The following is a 19027-nucleotide window of genomic DNA, read 5'->3' on the forward strand; positions in this document are numbered from 1 at the left end:
ACTCACCGTCATTTTGTGCAATTTCCTAAACAAATGAGAAGTTATGCATCAAGTCATTTCAGATTTATCAATTTTATTTTTTCCTAGAACAATGTGATACCTTCAGTCTTACACAAAGTCCACAAAACATGGAGAGATCTACAGTTTTCTTAGAGCTGGAATCCACATCCCCCACTAAATAAAACACCAACATTCTTCTACAGTCAAGTTTTCAGATTTTTACTGCAAAACAAAATGAAAAATAAAACTAGTGTCTCCATTATACCTCTGTGCTGTTAGCACTGTAACAGCTTCAAACCTAACCTGCAAGCCTTAGTAAGAAGACAGGAGAGGAAAAAGTAAAAATCTGTGAATGAACCCACACTACATATATACATTTCCCAGATTAGGACTGTGACTTAACCAGACTAATAATTACACTTGCTCATACAGCAGAGCTCCATTTTCCCCACTAAAGAACCACAAACGAAACAAAATTTAATTTCATCAAGCCACAACTTTATTTCCATCTTGGGTATAAATTGTATAAATGAGTTTGGATTAAATCAGCAACCTTTCGTCAACTCTTCGTCGACAGGGTCCCCATTACATTGTCAACTCCTGCAAAGCAGCAAAAGCAAAAGTCAGTGGATGCGTAAATATTAGCTGATATAATTTTAAAGCTTTGCTCTCTTCTCAGGACAGAAATATTGGCTTCATATGACTCAGAAGAACGAAAGTCACTGTGTTAAATCATCACTTAAGAGCGCTGGAGAGTAAAGTGCTTAAATTGTTTTGATAGATAGTTAAAATCTCACCATGATGGCATTGACGATGTCGTTGTTGTTATTTTTCAGGGCGCGTACAGCCTTCGCCCTCGACACGTTGGCTTGTGACATGACGAGTTCGATGTCCTTGACCTCAACTCCGGTCTCATCAACCTATGAAAATAATCAATGCAAACATTAATCATCTCTCCAACACAAAGCCATGCCCATCTTCATTTGACTAAACTGCATCTCACCTCTTCTTCTTCGCTTTCCTCCTGTACTGTTGGCGTCTGTGTGTTTTCCTGGACGTTTGATACAGTTTCTCCCGGTACCTTGAATTTTTCTGCAGCGGCCAGCTGGGCTTGCTGGGAAAGATCTTCAATCTGAGGAAAGCAGTGAGGAAGTTAAGAGGTCAGCACATCATTTAGCAAAAATATTTAGCTTACGAATGCGGTGATGAAATCCATTTGCCTGCATTACACAAAGCTAAGACTACACACACTCAGCAGCTCTACTGACAAACCCTGACAACTGGTATTGTTGTTGGCGCGTTACCTTAGCTTCCCCGAAGACGATGTATGTATCTGATGCAGGGCTCTTGTAGACATCTGGTTTGGTGATGACGAACAAGATGTTCTTTGACTTGCGAATGGTGACCCTAGTGACTCCTGTTACCTGCCTGAGACCAAGCTTTGACATTGCCTGAAAGAAATGGAAGTAAATTTACCAAATCTAATCTTTAGACGTACAGAATGTTTATAGAGCACCGAGTGAACTGGGACTGTTACCTTTCGTGCCTTCTTTTCACTGCGGCTCTGTTTGGCTTTGCTGACAGGTTCCTCATCTATTTCGGCAGCTGCTGCAAGCTAAAGTCGAATTTAAATTAAGTGTCTTACACCAACGAGTAAATGCAGAATCAGCGATTAGATACGTTTTATATTCATCTCTTCTCAGGACAGAAAGGCTGGCTTCAGTAGGTTCAGAAGAACGAAAGTCACTGTGTAAATCATCAGTGAAGAGTCAATGACGGACATCTATACCAGTGAACACAATAAACCAGACTCAAGTCTCACCTGAGCTTGCTGTGTCTGTGTCTGTGCAGAGTCCTGTTCCTCCAGCTCAGGGACTGAGTCGTCGCTGTCCGACTCAGTGCCGGATCCTGTAGAGACCACCAGAAAAACTGTCACAATGTGCCACTTAGGTTACATGTGTACACCTGAAAGTTAATCTGAAGGTAAGCTGCACCAATATTGTGGAACAAAGTACTTCGATTCAAAACAGCACATTTTCTGTCATCTTATTACCTATAGTCATTTTCCTCAGGACTTTGTTGAGAACATAATCTCTTTCCAGCCAAAAAAGCCATTTCCAAACTTGATTGGACAACACATGATAATACCAGCATTGACCTGCACTACATTTTAAACAAACAGTAACCAATAGAACTAATGCATTCCAAAACCAGGAGCACACTTGCCAAAATCTAATAGCATCTTATATTTTAGCATCTATAGGAGATATAATATTTATTTCGCAAGCTAACCTTTGTAAGAGAAAGGCATATTTAAGCATCTGAACATCTTTCAGAACGCTAACAGATGGGGGGGGGGAAAAAAAAACAACAACCCCAAAACAAACAGACGGCACAAAAGGAGAGAAAGGAGGAAATACCATTATTGTTCTTGTCGTTCACAGGCTCCATCTTGGCTGGGGTTTTAGCAGGTGTGGGGGCAGGTTTAGGTGGCGAGACAGGTTGAGGAGGAGTTGAAGTAATTAACTCAACCTCAGGTTTAACAGGGGCAGGTTTTGCAACTGCCTCAGCAAATGTGAGTTTACGGGGAGCTGGGTTAGGAACAGCAGGCTCAACTGGAGTGGGCTTTAAGGGAGCAGGTGAAGGGTCTGCAACTGGTTTTACAGGTTTAGCAACCTCAGCTGATGCTGCACTAACATCCACCACTTTGGCTGGCTTGACATCTTCAGCTGGCTTAGGTGCTGCAGCTGTCATGTTAACATCAGCAGGGGCAGACATGACCTCTGCGTTTGGCTTTGCAGCCTTAGGAGCTGCAGTTTTAATCTCTTCAGCTTGTTTAGGAACCTTGTTGGGGCCAGATTTGGCCTCAGCCACTGGCTTAGGCGTCTTCTTGGAGGCACATTTGGCTGCCTTAGTGGCCTCAGTGGTTGTAGAGTTGGCTTCAATCAGCGGCTTAACAGTCTCTGAAGGAGCAGGTTTGGCTTCAGCTGCTGGCTTAGTCTGTGGAGGAGCCGGTTTGGCCTCGGCCACTGCCTTTGGAGTCTCTGAGGGAGCCGGTTTGGCCTCGGCCACTGCCTTTGGAGTCTCTGAGGGAGCCGGTTTGGCCTTCGCAGGTGGTTTAGCTACATTTGGGGCTTTGTCGACAGTTGCTGGCTTACTGGCCTCTATGGGAGCAGGTTTGGCCTCAGCTGTCTGCTTAGCAGTCTCAGTAGGCACAAGTTTGGCCTCAGCTACTGGCTTAGTTTCTGCAGGAGCAGGTTTTTCCTTTGCAGGTGGTTTAGTTCTATTAGAAGCTTTGTCAGCAGCCTCAGCAGAAGCAGTTTTGGCCCCAGGAGCTGGCTTAGCAGCCTGGGTAGGAGCAGGCTTGCTTGGGGTTTCCACCACAACCTCCTCAACTTTGCCAGGGTTTGCTGGTTTAGTCTTGGAACCTGCTTTAGGAGCTTTGACAGGAGCTGGTTTAGCAACATCATCAGCTACAGCTGATATTTCAGAAGACACCTTAGCAACTTCAGTTGGAGCTGATTTTACTGGGGCTGCTTCAGCAACCTTAACAGGCTTTGGCTTGTCTGCCTTTGGTTTAACTAGTGTCTTTGTAGCCTCTACAGGAGCAGAACTGCAGCTCTCAGCATTAGGCTTAGGAGATGTAGCAGGCTTTGTACCTCGTTTCTCAACAGGAGATGCAGAAGCTGGCATTTTAACTGGTTTCTCAGGTGGGATAAGGGGAGGGAGCTCATCGTCAACAGATGCAATAAGTGGAGCATTTTTCAATGAGGCTGCTTTAACATCAGCTGACTTAGGAGGACTAGAGGCAATAGTATCTGAAAATGATACTGGTGCTGCAACAGCAGGCTTTGAGGTAACTTTAAAAGCAGGTGGCACTGCACCAGCCTTTGTCGCACCTGCTGATGGGGTTTTTGTCTCACTCAGGGCAGGTTTAGTATCATCAGCTACATTATGCTTGAGGCTAGGCTCTGTTGGCTTTTCATCAACTCCTGTGGCCTTGCACTCGGGGACAGGAGCAGGCACAAATGCCTCTCCCTTTTTAGCCTTACCCTGTTTGCCAGCCTTGACAACTTTTGGGCCTGAACGGTTACCCTGATTAGCAGAGGAGCTGCCAGGTGAGGCAGCAAGGGGAGATGGCAAAGGTGACAATGGAGTAGAGGAGGGAGTTGATTTTGGCGAGGTAGGAGAGGACGAAGAGACAGACATAGAGGAACGCTTTCTTCTGCCAGGGACAGCCTTTGGGGCAGAGGCACCCTGTGCACTCTTGGCATTTTTGCCTTTGGGCTTAGCAGGGCCTGAAGATGCCTCAGGTTGCTTGGAGGAAGCTGGGGCAGGAGGTGTAGCTGAACAAAAAAAGATTCAAGTTTTTCTTTTGTTTTGATATTGGAGGTCTTTCTCATGCGGGTTAAATGGTCAAATCAAGACCCAATCTTCTGGCTTAGGGTTAGGAAAAAAGCATACCTCCCTTGAGTTGGATGCAAACAGCCACTCAATGTACAAGACACTTTAACTTCCACACTGAAAAACTATTTAGTGTAGACGCACATTTTACGAAATCACGCAACACAAACACAGCACCAATGAACTGGTACATCCAGTAAAAGCAAACACCAGGCAAAACAAACTAACCCAATTCAATTACATCCAAGTTTTTATTGAAATGGGTCATAATTATGCATTCGATTTACCATAATTTTTAAAAAACTACACTTGAGGCAACCAAATGTGTAAAAAGTCATGTAAGGATGGTAAAAAAGGACAGTACACTGCATCAAAACAAGTCAAAGAATAACTACACTTTGTCAATTATGATATACTTCCATAAAATTTAAACTCTCCCTTACAAAAAGCCAGCAGCCTCAAGCAACTTGGCACCTTAGTGTTAAATGTCATCATGACCACATGCTGAATAGAAACAAGCCAACAAGATTTATTGAAACAAGATGTATTGAAAAGGTGGGACCAAATAAATCATAAATAAACAAGAGGTGTTTAATGTGATTCTGGTTTCACAGAACATAAACCAACCTGAAAGGTGGCGGGTGGAAACAGGTTGGGCTTCAGATTTAGCGGCATCCATTGACTGAATGACCTCAGACAGAAGTATTACAGGCTCCGTCTTGTCAACGTTTTCATTTTGAGTATCCATGGTGACGTTCACGTCACCAGCATCTACTCCATCTTGAGCTGCATCCAAGCACATATTCTTTAAACCTTCTACCACAGTCTCTGCGTCATCGCTGGCCTTCCCATCTTCAGAAGTACAAAGCTTTGGATCAGCTGAGGTTTTTCCTCCAGGTACTCCTGACTGTTCTTCAGAAGTCAGCATAACCTCTTGGGTGGTCAATTCTTCGGCTGAAATGAAGAACTGATTTTCCTCTCCAGCAATAACTGCTCCTTCACAAATATGCAGCTCTGAAGAAACACTCACAGCCTCAGCAGATTGCAAAGACTCATTGAGAGGTGCCAAACCAGCTGAAGCTCCTGCTACTTCAGCAGTGAGCCCTTGCTGAGACAAAGGTATTGGGTTCAACCCACTTGCTTCCATTTCCCTGGTCACTTCTTGGGTTGCAGCTACACCATTTGCTTGGTCACAGGTAGCCTGACTGCGAGCTTCTTCTGCAGAAGCGCTCTCTTTAGCTTGAGCAGAGGTTTCTGGGGGGTTCTCCAGTGGGATTGCCTTGCTCGCAGTGGAAACAGCTATCACAGGAGGAAATTCATTCAATACTAAGAACATTGTGACGGGGTGTAGGGCATTCACCGTGATGACTTGAGGACCAAGACTACGAGCTTCAACACGACAAAGAAAAAAAATAAAATAAAATTGTGCTCCACACGTGAAGAAGAATTTGTGTATGTGAGAAAGTTGCAGCAATGCAGGAATCAGCCCAGTTTTTTGTTGTTAAATATGCTCCCAAAATCCCCCCAAAACAAAACTGTGCTCAAGTCCTAAAATACATGCAGTGTCCAAATGTGACAGGAAACAGCAGCATGTCAATTCAAAGTGTAAGACTCGATATACAGGACTGCACTTAGAAACCGCTGAACGAGATCACTTCACTGCTTCAGTAGCATTTCTTGACTAATTCAAAAGTACTCTTCTACCAAGAGGAGATCAGTACAGGCAGCATTAGCAGATCTACAGGCAACATTACTATGAAATGTGTCTCTGTTAATTACCTCACAGCTTTTATCTTGAACAATATCCAGAACTCACCCAGTCTAAAGCTTCAGCCACTACACCTTTCCAGTCAAAGGTTAATTTGTGTTCCTATGAACGTCACATTGCTCCCTCTAGTCCAAACTGATCATGGGAGTACAATAAGACTGCAGTGCAGCATCTGCCATCACTCTGTTGTTGTCTTAAATCTGCATGTTCAAAGTTCAAATAAATGCACAAAGCTACCTTTGCTACTCTTAGTCCTTCACCAATATCCAATTACATGGATAAAGAGAGTAAACAACAAATACAACCACTATGAAAATTACAATTCTGTATTTTACATAGTGTTCAACAAAAGTTACCAGCAGGCTTAAAGTTAAAAATAAAGTAGTATTCATTTGAATTTGTCACAATGAGATGGCTTTATTTTTAAATGTATAACTTTGGAACATATTTCAGATCAATATATTTTAAGCTTTGAGCACCCTATCAACATATGTTGAGTCATTTCATGTCATCTGACTAAATGCTTTCAGTAAAACCAAGTCTGATTTCCCTATGGAAACAAAATCCCCCCCCCCCAAAAAAATAGGGTAATGATGCACTTCTTGTATCATTTAACCACACACACACACACACACACACACACACACACAAAATGAGCTCTCAATCCAACTGTAGTAGATGAATAAAGTAGTCTATAGATGCATTAATCATAATTTTAATACTCAATGTTGTGGCATACAATTGAACTGTATTAAAATGACACTGCAGTACATTTTTTTAAAAAAAAGAAAAAGTGAAGCTCCAGAATTTTTAAGATACAAATGGAGAAAGAATTGTGACGTAGTCTAAACAGTTTTCATTGCTTTTACAGCAAATCCATCAACAACCTCCGACTTACAACACCACCAGATAACTATAATTGCCTTTCCTCCCTTTTCTGGTGAAAATGGCTTCGTGCAGGGGTGTCCGGCTCCAGTCCTCGAGAGCTACTGTCCTGCAGCTTTTAGATGCATCCTTGTTCCAACACACCTGAAGCAAATGAATGGCTTGCTACCGGGTCTTTTCCAAACATGATGGCATGCTCAAGAGGTAATCGAACCATGTGATTCAGCAGTGTTGGAGTAGGGATGCATCTAAAAGCTGCAGGACAGTAGCTCTTGAGGACTGGAGTTGGACATCCCTGGCTTGGTGTAACGCATACAGACTAACTTTCAAAATTATTTTAGTGTAATTTGTAGTAGTGCACTGAATCCCCTCTGTAGTGAGTGACTGCACTGCATAACATTGCATGGCCATCACGAATTAAACCGGTCTGTTCATGGTGGACTACAATTTCAGTCCTTTTGTCCTACTAAGTTTATATGTTTTATAATACCACCAAACAGACTTATTGCCATCATTAAGGTCTGTGCTGTACTGTCGGGGTTTTTCAGACTTTAAAACTGGCCCTTTTAAGTCCAAGTCTAATTTCTGAGCCTTTTTCTTCAATTTAATGCATGAGGCACATTCTTTAGTCAGAGGCCAAGCTCTGTTTGATATGTGGCAAAAACTCTGCAGGAAAAGCTTACATTTTTTTCCACCAAAAATACTCTGTCTTCCACAATAAAACCACTGGGACAGATAAAAGCATTTTCCAAGTGGGGCTTAATTTACTCAAGCATATAATGCACTGTTGTTTATCAAATTGCTGCAAACGACAGGAAATTGCATAGACTTTTGTTAAGGCGACAGACTCATTCGTTTAAACTGCAGATTAAACAACGTACTATTGCTGCAGACAACCTGCCCTAAACAAGTATAACATGTGCTTAAAAGCACAGTTCTCTTCAACGAAAATAGATGGTTTATAAAGTGCTGCTAAAGCAAAATTGTAATGTCACATGAAAATAATTACACAACACACAATGCCACTACTTTGTCACACCTAGTTGGTTTTCAAGGCATTCATCATGCACATGGAAAACCACACTTAACACCATGCATTGTGTCCCAAATCCAGCTATCAGTGCAAGTCACCACACGCATTTGTGAGCCTGTGTTTAAATGAAAGAAAGGGGTCCTGGATTAGCGTTTACTGCCGCAAATCCCCTCAGTGTGGGCATACATTCTGCTCCAAACACACGTATTAACTGTGTTTTAGGGCCGGACGTCCCCAACACACAGCTGGTGAGTCACCTGTTACGTCAAGTCAGGGTCCTGCCAGCCGAGTTAACTCCCTAAACCCCGAGCCTCTCATCCAGAACCCCACTCTCTAATATGCAGCACTGCATGCAGGTTGTGAAAAAGCCAAAAATATACGAACCAGTCTCGACTTGAGGCTGCTGCATCTCCTGTTCGGTGACTGGGACCGTTTCTGTGGCTTCACCAGGCATAGTTGCTGCGGAGAAAAATAAGGATTAGATATTTAGTTAGTTACATAGGTCGGGACATATGAGCTCCCCAACATAAGTGACGGTTAATACACCGACTTGAAGTTGTCATAACTAGCTGAATAGGCCATAATGAACCCATGCTTTAGCCCGCAGGCTTAGTGTTAGCTCAAGTTAGCCTCAGCATGGGGAAGCTCGCTGCTAATAACCCAGTCTACCGCATTTTTCTCCAAATTCATCCTCTTTAAAGTGACCTACTTGTTGTCACTCAAATATCTCTCTCATCTCAGGCCACCTAACTCACTGCGGCCCTGACAAGGTGTGAGCGGACTGCAAGACATCATGCTCCCCCATTTTGAGCCGGTAATCAGCGGCACAACGACACATTTATCACCGAGTAGAGAGCCCACACCACGGTAATAGTTGTACGGATACAATGACTCTACATTCAATAAACACGCCAACCCTTTGATTCAGGTGGGAATGAGTAAAAAACAGCTGGATGATGTTGGATTATCAGCGCAGACACTCACCGACTCAGGACGTTATATCCAAGATGGCTGTGAGAGAGAACTTCTGACCTCCGCCTCACGATAATATCCGCTTCAGCCACAATTTCTACTTCCGGGTTATTTAAAGGCACAGGCCTCGTTTGTTTAGCTTTATCCTACCGCGAAACACAGGAATACAAACAAAACTCAAAGCTTAATGTAATAACATTTCCAATAGTACTATAGTGAAAGAGGAAAGAATTCTATTCTCTGAAATGAAATCAATAAATTTAAGTCACAAATACCCAAATATTCCCTCAGATTGTCAGGTCTCAAAAACTGAAAAATAAAAGAAGAAAAAATGCTTTGGGCTTATACAGTTTTACAACAGTAAAAATGTTTGGGTCTTCATTTATTTATTTATTGTCCCCCATGGGACAAAGAATATCCCTTTATGGCATATTGGTGCAGCTGAAGGCAAAAAAAAAAAAAAAAAAAAAAATAGAAGGGCTGTGTTTAGGTGCTGGAAAAATTAAAAACGTTTGAGATTAAAGTAATAGATTTTTGAAGAAAAAAAACTTGGTTAGAAACAAAATGGCCAACACCTGCCAAAACTGAAGGCAAAGATATATTTGAAAATATACATATTTTGAAAAAACATAACATGTCAAAACAGAGAAAAACCTGGAAAATCATATTTTCCATGGAGGTTCAGTTTTTGAAGGATGAAAATTAATTTGAAAAGAAATGTGTTGTAGTAAAATAATGTTAGAACATGAAACTGAAATCATAACATACCTAAATCTCGCATTGCAGTATAATTCATGCATGTAACTCGCTAGGAAGGAACAGTAAACATTCAGATTGAATGGACTCACAGGAACTGCTGAAACTCTCATTACATGGACTAGATAGTTACAGATGTTATCATTAAAGCCTATAACCTGAATATTACAGATTTGAGGCAGAGTCCCTGCTTACACATCAACAGGACTCCTCATCTTTAAGCTTCAATGGATTAAGTGAATCATGTGAGAAACCCTTTAAAAAAAAAATTAAATAAAGGAAGACAAAGTGTTTGCAAGAGTAGAAATACTGAATTTATTCATCACAAATACAGCCAACAATTAGACAAATAAAACTTTACTGTGAAATTTTATGGTAAAAAAATCAGGGATTTATTAAGCATTTTATTAAATGTTTTATCAGTGAGTCTTTTATTACAAAGCATAATAAAACAGATTCTGGTGAAATTAATATGTAGTAGAAAAATGGCACCAAAAACACCACAAAGCATAATTAGCAACATTAGGCAACAGGATGTTGTTCTGAGGTGTCACCTTCTGATGATCCAGTTCAGAATTCTTTCTGAAGATCTGAAGGAGAAAAAAAGGAAGAAAAGCAAAATGATTAAAAGTTGCTGTAAATTTTCTGTTTAATCTATTAAAAAAAAGAAGAAAAAGAAAGAAACCTACCACTGTTTCTGAGACGCTCTCCTTTCCATGAACGAGCCATTCCATCCAGAAACTGGTCAAAGTATTTTATGTACTTCGCCAGGCTGGTTCTTTTGTAATCTGAGACGAAAAGTAGTAAAAGTAGCATTAGCTGAAACACTCAGATAAATCAAAGATGTGTTTAAATATTTACACTATATGAATATAGTAACAATAAAGTTACTATATAAAGTTCCAATTTTGGGGGGGAACTTTATACTCCAATGCACCAGTCATTCATTCAGGTGTACATAGATTTTGAAAAGTTGTGAAATTAGTCACAAGTTTGCTTTTTAATTGCTTTGATTGCTAGAAGATTATGCAGTCATGTATAGTTAACATGGGAGACACTGACTTGTCTGCACTTACACTCAACTATTTGCAGTGAAATTGTGAAAAATGCGATGTAAACCAGACATGGAGAATGATCACCTTCAGAGTAAAAGTTCCACCATTTGAGATATGTTGTGTTACAGCAGTTAGGCACAACTTTTAATTTAAAGGCAAAATGTACATAAATAGTATTAACTTTGCTACCCAAAATGTACATTTTTATCCAGATGACAACATTTCATATGCCACTAGCTCTTCCCTTGATCTGGTCCTTCAACATCTTTTGGCTGTTTTTGATGCATTTCATAATTCTGCAACAGCAAGCAATTATGCAAACAATAGGTGATCTTGTAGCAACCACAACAATCATAAGATTTTGGATGAAGCACGCACTTTGCAAACAATCTCGCCTAGCAACAGCCAGCAACCTTCAGCAACCATGTGCCACTTTGCAGGGGAATTGAAAGTTTTTGGATCGCTTACTAGTGACTAGGCCTGTACGTCTTAGCCAATTATGTGTAACGAGCATTTTTTAGAGTGCCGATGATTATTTTACATCACATGATCTTTACACTCAGAAAAAACCATCATGCCATTAAGAAGACCCTAGCCCCCAAAACACCTTATGTCAGCCCATTTAAAGGCCTGAAGATTTCAGTTTTATGTGCTGTCCAGGTGTATTTTAGGTAAAAGTTTCAGGTAGATCTTTGCATTTTTCTTTCCCCCAGCACCTCTGCTCTTGCGCTTCTCTATTGCATCTTTCTCGTCTGCCTTCTCCTTCGCATCCTCTAATTTCTCTTTCTCTTCGCCTGGCCTGGGCCGATCCAACTCCTCACAGATCAGACTACAACAAGATAAAACAAAATGTTACAACATCAGTCTTCATGAGGATCACTCACATGCTGCAGACAACAGAGCACCAAACATTAAATTGTTACCTGATCGTGGGCACAGAAAAGGGATCAAATTTGTCTAATTCACTGACATCTATGGGAACAGAAATGCGGCCTGGACAGAGAGAGAGAGAGAGGACACAGTTTTATACACTCATACTTAAGTCAGATTAAATCAACCTGGTGACAAAGAAAAAAGATCCAAGGTCCTCTGAGTTTGGAGGTATATCAATAAAAAGCCTTTAATATTACACAGCTGACATTTCAGGAATAAAAACCTTGATATGAATGACAGAATATCATTTAACAGAATGAAGAAGCCAATATTTTATATCTATCCAGTGTAAGCTTTTATTATTTATGTTATTATTTTCATTCGTTTAAAAACAGAATTTTATATTTACTTGGGTTATCTTTGTCTAATATCAAAATGTATCTGATTATCTGAAACATTTAAGTCTGACAAATATGCAAAAATACAGGAAACAAGCAAGTAACTGTATTTTTGTCTTCTTGTTTACAATCATGTACATGTACAGTATGACTCTTGACTCCAAGGAGCACCTTTGCCCAAAAAGTGTGATACAATATTACTAGCATGTACTCTTAGCAAAGGCCCAGACATTTCCAGTACAAGCCTCTTTAAAGTATGCTCACCTGTTTTGGGGTGTACACTGAAAGGACTCTTCAGCAGATGGTTCACACCTTTGCTGACGTTGGCGTCGAGCCGTGGGTAACAATACTGCAGCATGATTTCGTTTTCAAAGTACTGGCCCTTCTTTGCAGTGCTCTTCAGGGAGACAGATTGTAAGACCATAAGCCCTTCTGTTCTAATGTGTAAAACAATGTAAAAACTGTGAGCGAAGTTACCAACCTGTTTTCTTAAAGCCTCTTCCTTAATCAGTTTCCAACGTTTCTCAGGCTTCTTCTCCTTTTCGAACTCCTGCTGTAGGTAGCTTCTGGCATGTAATATATAAAGTCAAGTCACTTTCAACAAGATCTTTGAAGTCTTTGCCAACAAATGTCTATAGGTCCAATCAATGACTTTATGCGGCAAATATGCGGTAAACTAAGAAAAGGATATCCTCAGGAACGAGTGCCAGCACTTTTTCTACAGACTCCTTGCTTCCCATCAGGTCCTGGTCATGTAGTGCATATCGGCTAAAGTATTCCTTTACCACTTCCAGAGACTTGCTGTGAAAAAGAATCACAATTTTAAAAAGCACAGAGTGCACTGTACCCAAGTGTGTGTAACCAGTGATCCCTGTATGCAGGCATGGTGATCACTGTGCTCACAACTGCACCCAAGCACAGAAATCCAGGACAGCTGTCTCAGTGAAAGTAATTAGCAAATTCACAAGGCAAACAAGAACACAGTGTGTCACTGCTTACAAAAATGGTCCTAATTAAAAATGATGCCCAGAGATTGTGTTGATGAAAGAGAGACAAAGCAAGAGAAATACTGAAAAATAAATGGGTACAATCTTGCTGGAACACAGTCACAGACTATAAAAGACAAACACCAAAATGTATCAAACAGTTACCTGATAAAAGGGTGAATTGGTTCAGTCAGCACTACTTTCTTTATGGTTTCATCACCACCCTACAAAACATCACATTTTTAAAATCAAACATTGCAGGCCATTTGAGGAAGATACATTTCACTAATATGTTGCTCATGAAACAAGACAAGACAACAGTCTGATTAACAATCAAATCAGAGTCTTAAGACTGCGCAGATGTAAGGAAAACAGTCACATCTTTTAACTCAATAAGTACCATATTACAGAGTTCATCCACATTTCTCAAGGTCAAATTCAAGCACTTTTTAAGCACTTTCAAGGTCCACTTTCAAGCTTTTCCAGCACATTACCCATAAAAAGAATGCATGTTTCACTTAGCATTTAGGGTACAAACTCAAAAAACGCATTTCTCTTAAAAATTAAGATTTACAAATGTGAACAAATCAACTTGTTAGAGATATTCTCCACTTGAAAAGAAAAAAACATCAATCCCATAAAACAAGAAAACTGCGCCAAACACCACAATAATACACAGCAAGGCCAAATTAATAAGTCTTCTCATCAGATATTGACTCTTCTTTCCTATGTGGCACAAAAAAAACAGGAGACAGATGTTTGTTTTTTTTAACTAGTTACATCACCCACGCCCCCAAAAATGGGGGCAAAAGGAAGATTACCTTTAATCTGTTATAACACGAGGTCAGAAATATAAGTGCCGACAAGAGTAGTGTCCACAGAAACCTCTGAATCTCAACTAAAATCTCATATAAACCATTTCTACAAACACCAAACAAAGCAAAGACACCAAACATTTTAGAGCAGTTACGTCACCATGAATCTGGACAGGTAATATCCATATTTTGATTTATGATTTTCTAGAATTAAATGTGAACCAAAGCATATTTTCAAAGCTGTTACATGCTATAAAATACTTTTAAAAATTAGGCGAGGGATATAAAAAATCGAATTTTTCTATGTTTGAGTCACAGCGACGTTGACATAGTAACATCTGCAGTAATATTTACACGTCTGATGACATCTCACAAGTGTTACCTTTATTTTTGATACCAAGACTATTTACACAGACTCTGTAACAGCAGAGAAATACTCCATTTATTTTGGTCATTTCATTTTCGAGCAGAAAGCTCAGAAAACCCCTGAGGGCCTAACAGGTTAAAGTTAATTCCCAATAAAACCAACTTTCAGTTGTTTAACTACATTGTCTGTATTACTGTAAAAGTCATAAATGATCACCTTTAAAGTGTTTGTGCTAATAACACCATTTACAATAAGACAGGCATGGAGCACTGACTGGGAGAGGCTTTGAACAGATGACATAGTTCGATTCAACATATAAGACTTTAAGAATGCACAAGCATCTACCTAAAATCTATTTATTTAGTCTATCATCTGTGATATTATTAGGTACAATTATAATGAGCCCCACTGAGCTTGAAGCCATTTATAATTTATAAAAATAATCAGATTTTGAATGAAAGCGAGGGAACTTGGGTAGCACAAAAAAGAGGCTATTCTTTGTGCCCATGTAGATCAGTCCCTCTTATTACCATTATTTCTTTAAGCCTTAAGTTGGCTAGTTAAGTATCGGACTAATGTTTAAAGCTTTTACTTGAGTGAAGTAACTTACATTACTGCTACTGCTAAGTAATGTTAGCCAAATTCACAGCATATTCTATAAATCACCATGTCATAACTAACTGCTATAATAGCGCTGCCGTACTAGCACGATCTGATATCGTCGTGTTGGTGTTGTTCCCAGATCATCATACTAAATATTGCTCCAGGATCAACATTGCAAGTGACCAATCAGAATGTTGTGACGTCATACTTTTGCGACTTCGGGAAAAACCGCCGTAAAACAAAAAACTGTACTTAAGCTGCGAGAAACCGCCTCTGTCCGCCGATCAACTGACCCTAACCCTTTAATAAACGGTAAGCAAAACTGATATTGTCCTTGCAACATTGGAATTTCATAAATACAAAAGAATAACGTCACAACAATGTGATCGGTCACTTGCAATGTTGAACCTGGAGCAACATTTTCATGATGATCTGGGAACAACACCACCACGACAATATCAGATCATCCGCCGTGCACCCATCACATTCAGTGCATTTCAATCATTTCTCCAGCAAGTTTGATAGCTAGCAAAATAATAATAGTTTTAAAAATTTGCACGTGTTATGTACACATTCTCAAAAATTATTTACTAGGACTCACCTATCATGTGACTCGAGAGCGCAAAGTCTACCATTGTCATTTCCATCAAACACTCATTAAAACGGCAATCTCCAGGTATGTTAGCGCACGCACCCCTGAGGGGCGGGTCACACATTGAAACAGACTGAAATGCAGAGGTGCTACGCAGCTCAGTTGGAGAAATTATGCTTTTAGACTTTGCGATTCATTTTCTTTCTCTATCTGATAAGAAAACTATTCAGTCAGATAGTTATTTGTGGTGAATGAAATACAGTTTCAAGCACTTTTAAGCACCACATCTGAAATTCAAGCACTTTTCAAACCTTGAAAAGACAATATTAAAATTCAAGCATTTTCGAGGATTTCAAGTACCCGTACGAACCCTGGTATTAGTCTGTTTTTAATAATGCTCTTTTTATTTTGTTTTAAGAGTCTTAATATTTGTACTTCATGTCTGTCTATCACATGCTGTTCTAGCGGTTGTGTGGTCTGTTCTATGAATCCACATGAAGCACATTGTAATGTAGGTGCGACACTTTGTTTAATTATAATAATCATAGTTCATCTTATTATAGTAGTCTTATTTGGTCCGGCAGGACAAGTAGCTTTTGGTGGTTTATGTGCAATGCATCAATTGACTGACTTTTCTCTAACTGCGTTACATTCAAATTATGTTTTAGCAATCCCAACCTGTCAACTGTGGTTATATCCAATAACATCTGTTAATTACAGTTTATAAAAAAAAGAAACAAAAAACTTGAATTGATTAGGTTTGGAAGTAGAAAGTACTTACAAAGGACTTCTATTAAAAGTTGAAGTACTCGTACCTTGACCAGGCTGAGGTATTCTGTCACAGCAGAGCGTGCTGCTACAGACAGTTTCCGGGCAGCTTCATCACACACCCAACAATGTACTCCTCTTCTGCCAGAATAAACCCACAGACGGTGCTGGAAACCAAAGTCATCTGGAAGTAACACAAAAACCAGCACATGCTTGATGAGAATTTCAACAAAAATCCACACAAGCTGTCACCTGGCACTGAATCTGTGATGACCAAACCTTGAAGAGCTCTATCCAGGATACGGATGGCGATGGTCATTAAGGTCCAGCACTTGGAGCAGATGTCAGCAGCACTAAAATGACAGTTTTAAAGTGTTATGTGGGCGATGAAACGGTCAGGATATTCTGCGACAGGAAATAAATACATAATTCACCTACCTGCAGCAGCTTCGGACGTCATCATAATCTGTCATATCGATATCAAACACAAGCTCCTTCTCCAGAGCCTGGAAGGTCCCTGACTTCACAGTGTTGTGTTGACTTGGCTGTGGGCAACAAAGGGAGACAAACATACTCCATACATATGTCTGCTGTGATGCACAAACTCTGTAAGGTGTGGAAAATTACCCTGTGGCTGTACACTGCTCCCACGTCGATCTTGTAGGGGTTCATCTTCTGCATTTCTTTCTCCAGCTCATTCTGCGTGCTGAACGACTGGTAGCGTACATAGATGTCATCTTTCAGGGTAAACGAGAACTCGCGATTTTGAAAGTAGTTTTTCTGCACTGAGATTGTACAAGAAAAACAAAAACAAATAACACAACAAGACACACACACATTAGTCCTGTATTTGGGCATTTTTAACTCTCTGTCTAACTCTTAATAGTTTTACATGTCAGCGTCACAGAGCAGTGGATCCTGGCTATATTGTGAACTGCACTTTTACGGTTTCATTTATAAGCAAAGATAAGAATCAGAATCAGAATACTTTATTAATCCCGAAGGAAATTAGGGTACAGTACTGCATCCATCCAAGTCAGTAGATGTAATACAAAATAAATGTCTGTGAATGAGAGGGAGACAGGTGTAACAGTGAAGCTGCAAGGAGGAGCGGTAGTAAAGGTGGATATATTTATACATCTGCAGTTACAATAATGGCTAGTGCACAACAGAGGTCAAGAAGAGAGTGCCGGCATGGAAGTGACAGAAGGATAGCAGCAAAAGTGAAAGGGAAGGTCTGCTAAATGGTAGTGAGATCTGTTGTATGAATTGGAGACAGGGGCACTGTCAAAAAGTAAGGAGGTTGATCCAGAGGTGGCAGAGATGAAGATTCTCAGGTTTGTATTGAGAGTGACCAGGAGACAAAGAGAGCCGAGATGGACGTATGCACAGAAGGGACAGTGAATGTACTGGGGAAAGGATTTTGAATATGGAGGTGACAAGCAGGAGGAAAAGAGGAAGACCACTGTGCAGCTTCGTGGATGTACTGAAGGAGGACATGCAGAGGGCTGGTGCGACAGAGGAGGATGTCAGGGACAGGAAGAGGATCCACTCTGGTGTTAAATGGCATGAAAATCAATACAAGTGATGAATGCTCACATTTTTCTGCAGATCAGCCGTGTGTCTAATGCAATGTTTATGCTGGATAAATGATAACTTGCTGAATACGTGAATTATTTTAAAACACTTCAAACAAAACAAACATTTGTTTCATAACTGGCTAGTGGCTTATTTTAAACTCGAGTATCTGACCAGAATTTCAGCATCCCTGTTAAATAACAGCATTACTATAGATTCATAGGGATACATAAATACAAAATCATTTTACTTTTTACTGATGAATGTAGAGGCGTTAATATCAAGCTAGAATGGTTGAATAGGATGACTTACTTAAGTTGGAAGAAAGTCAAATCCAGAATAATTCTACCATTTTAGTGCCTAACAAAACACGTAACTTCCTACATAACACAACACAGATCAACATCCACAGTTATTTAGCCGCATTTATGCTAGGTTTCCATGCCTGTGTACTCACCTCCTCCGTAGCTCAGCCAGCGGTAATACTGGGAGAATGGGAAAAGCCGCCGGTAGTACAGCGGTAAAAGGTCCGGCAGAGAAGCCGGATCATAGTCTGATGATGGCATAATACGATAGCAAAAATTAGCTTTGGATGTAAAGATACGTAAAATATTGTCAAGACGCTAGCTACACTGTGACAGCTCACTGTGTTGTTTTACACCGAGGGTAGCGCGGGAAAACTCTCAAGCAACGGACAAAACCAATGACACAAGGTTGGGACAGTGACATCACCACAACCCGGAAGTTGCAAGGCAAAAAATATATTTTCCGTCACCCGTTTCCCTTTTAGGCCATAAAAAATCAACGAGGACAAAATCATCCAGGGTAATCAGAATTTTTTTAACTATTGCTGCACCGAAACGTTTCTATAACACTGACAATGGCTTTCCTTCTTTCTTATGGTTTTACTTAACCTTGTAATATTAGTCCTAGAAGCTTACAAAAGGCGGACGTGACGCCAATGAAGAGAGGTTCATGGGACATGTAGTCGTTTGGCAGCAATAACTACAAAATACAATATGACAAAATAGAAAAGCTGTGGTAAACATTATAAATTAATTATTTAAAAAATAAAGTAGCTCAATGAGTAAACATGAAAACAAAAAACAAAGAGCACAAAATATAATACAATAAAGTGGTTTTTGGTAAAGTAGCTTCATAAATTACTATATTA

At 40.1% G+C, this 19027-nt stretch overlaps 2 protein-coding genes and 2 non-coding genes across 6 annotated transcripts; all 4 read right to left on the bottom strand.

Moving 5' to 3' along the window:
- Positions 1-476: 476 nt before the first annotated feature.
- naca (nascent polypeptide associated complex subunit alpha) lies at positions 477-9193 on the bottom strand. 3 transcript variants are annotated; one of them, XM_005926177.3, is made up of 9 exons: positions 9075-9193; positions 8475-8549; positions 2421-4346; positions 1823-1908; positions 1538-1615; positions 1305-1451; positions 1004-1132; positions 798-920; positions 477-600 (listed from the first exon to the last, which is right to left on the bottom strand). In XM_005926177.3, exons 2-9 carry the CDS (start codon positions 8542-8544, stop codon positions 586-588), a joined length of 2574 nt encoding a protein of 857 aa, XP_005926239.1. In that variant the 5' UTR covers positions 8545-8549; positions 9075-9193; the 3' UTR covers positions 477-585. The 3 variants fall into 3 exon arrangements, with proteins under 3 accessions (XP_005926239.1, XP_005926242.1, XP_014190307.1); XM_005926180.3 differs by lacking the exon at positions 2421-4346; XM_014334821.2 differs by lacking the exons at positions 477-600; positions 798-920; positions 1004-1132; ... (2 more) ...; positions 1823-1908; positions 2421-4346 and adding an exon at positions 4353-5703.
- Positions 671-745, bottom strand: LOC121814854. Its single transcript, XR_006054613.1, has one exon. It is a non-coding gene; the product is annotated as a small nucleolar RNA SNORD59 (small nucleolar RNA).
- LOC121814853 lies at positions 1695-1768 on the bottom strand. The gene has a single exon (XR_006054612.1). It is a non-coding gene; the product is annotated as a small nucleolar RNA SNORD59 (small nucleolar RNA).
- Positions 9194-10109: 916 nt separating the features above from the next.
- prim1 (DNA primase subunit 1) lies at positions 10110-18547 on the bottom strand. Its single transcript, XM_005926181.3, has 13 exons — positions 18311-18547; positions 16903-17060; positions 16714-16820; positions 16555-16628; positions 16323-16459; positions 13296-13354; positions 12836-12945; positions 12626-12717; positions 12409-12541; positions 11797-11866; positions 11590-11702; positions 10508-10606; positions 10110-10408 (listed from the first exon to the last, which is right to left on the bottom strand). The coding sequence occupies exons 1-13, from the start codon at positions 18417-18419 to the stop codon at positions 10389-10391; spliced, it is 1281 nt and encodes a 426-aa protein (XP_005926243.1). The 5' UTR covers positions 18420-18547; the 3' UTR covers positions 10110-10388.
- Between the last annotated feature and the right edge of the window lie 480 nt (positions 18548-19027).

This window comes from Haplochromis burtoni, unplaced genomic scaffold, assembly GCF_018398535.1.
Source record: "Haplochromis burtoni strain Fernald_Lab_line unplaced genomic scaffold, NCSU_Asbu1 Contig_91, whole genome shotgun sequence".
NCBI classification, from domain to species: domain Eukaryota; kingdom Metazoa; phylum Chordata; class Actinopteri; order Cichliformes; family Cichlidae; genus Haplochromis; species Haplochromis burtoni.

Bases quoted from the DNA above. Each gene is read 5' to 3' on its own strand.
- naca (XM_005926177.3), bottom strand. From the start codon at position 8,544: ATGCCTGGTGAAGCCACAGAAACGGTCCCAGTCACCGAACAGGAGATG. The intron at 1,909-2,420 runs GTATTTCCTCCT...TGGTCTCTACAG, and splicing joins GAACGACAAGAACAATAATG to GATCCGGCACTGAGTCGGAC. The intron at 1,133-1,304 runs GTAACGCGCCAA...TGCTTTCCTCAG, and splicing joins TCGTCTTCGGGGAAGCTAAG to ATTGAAGATCTTTCCCAGCA.
- prim1 (XM_005926181.3), bottom strand. From the start codon at position 18,419: ATGCCATCATCAGACTATGATCCGGCTTCTCTGCCGGACCTTTTACCG. The intron at 16,821-16,902 runs GTAATTTTCCAC...TGTTGCCCACAG, and splicing joins GAGCAGTGTACAGCCACAGG to CCAAGTCAACACAACACTGT. The intron at 11,703-11,796 runs GTAACAATTTAA...ATCTTGTTGTAG, and splicing joins TTTTCTGTGCCCACGATCAG to TCTGATCTGTGAGGAGTTGG.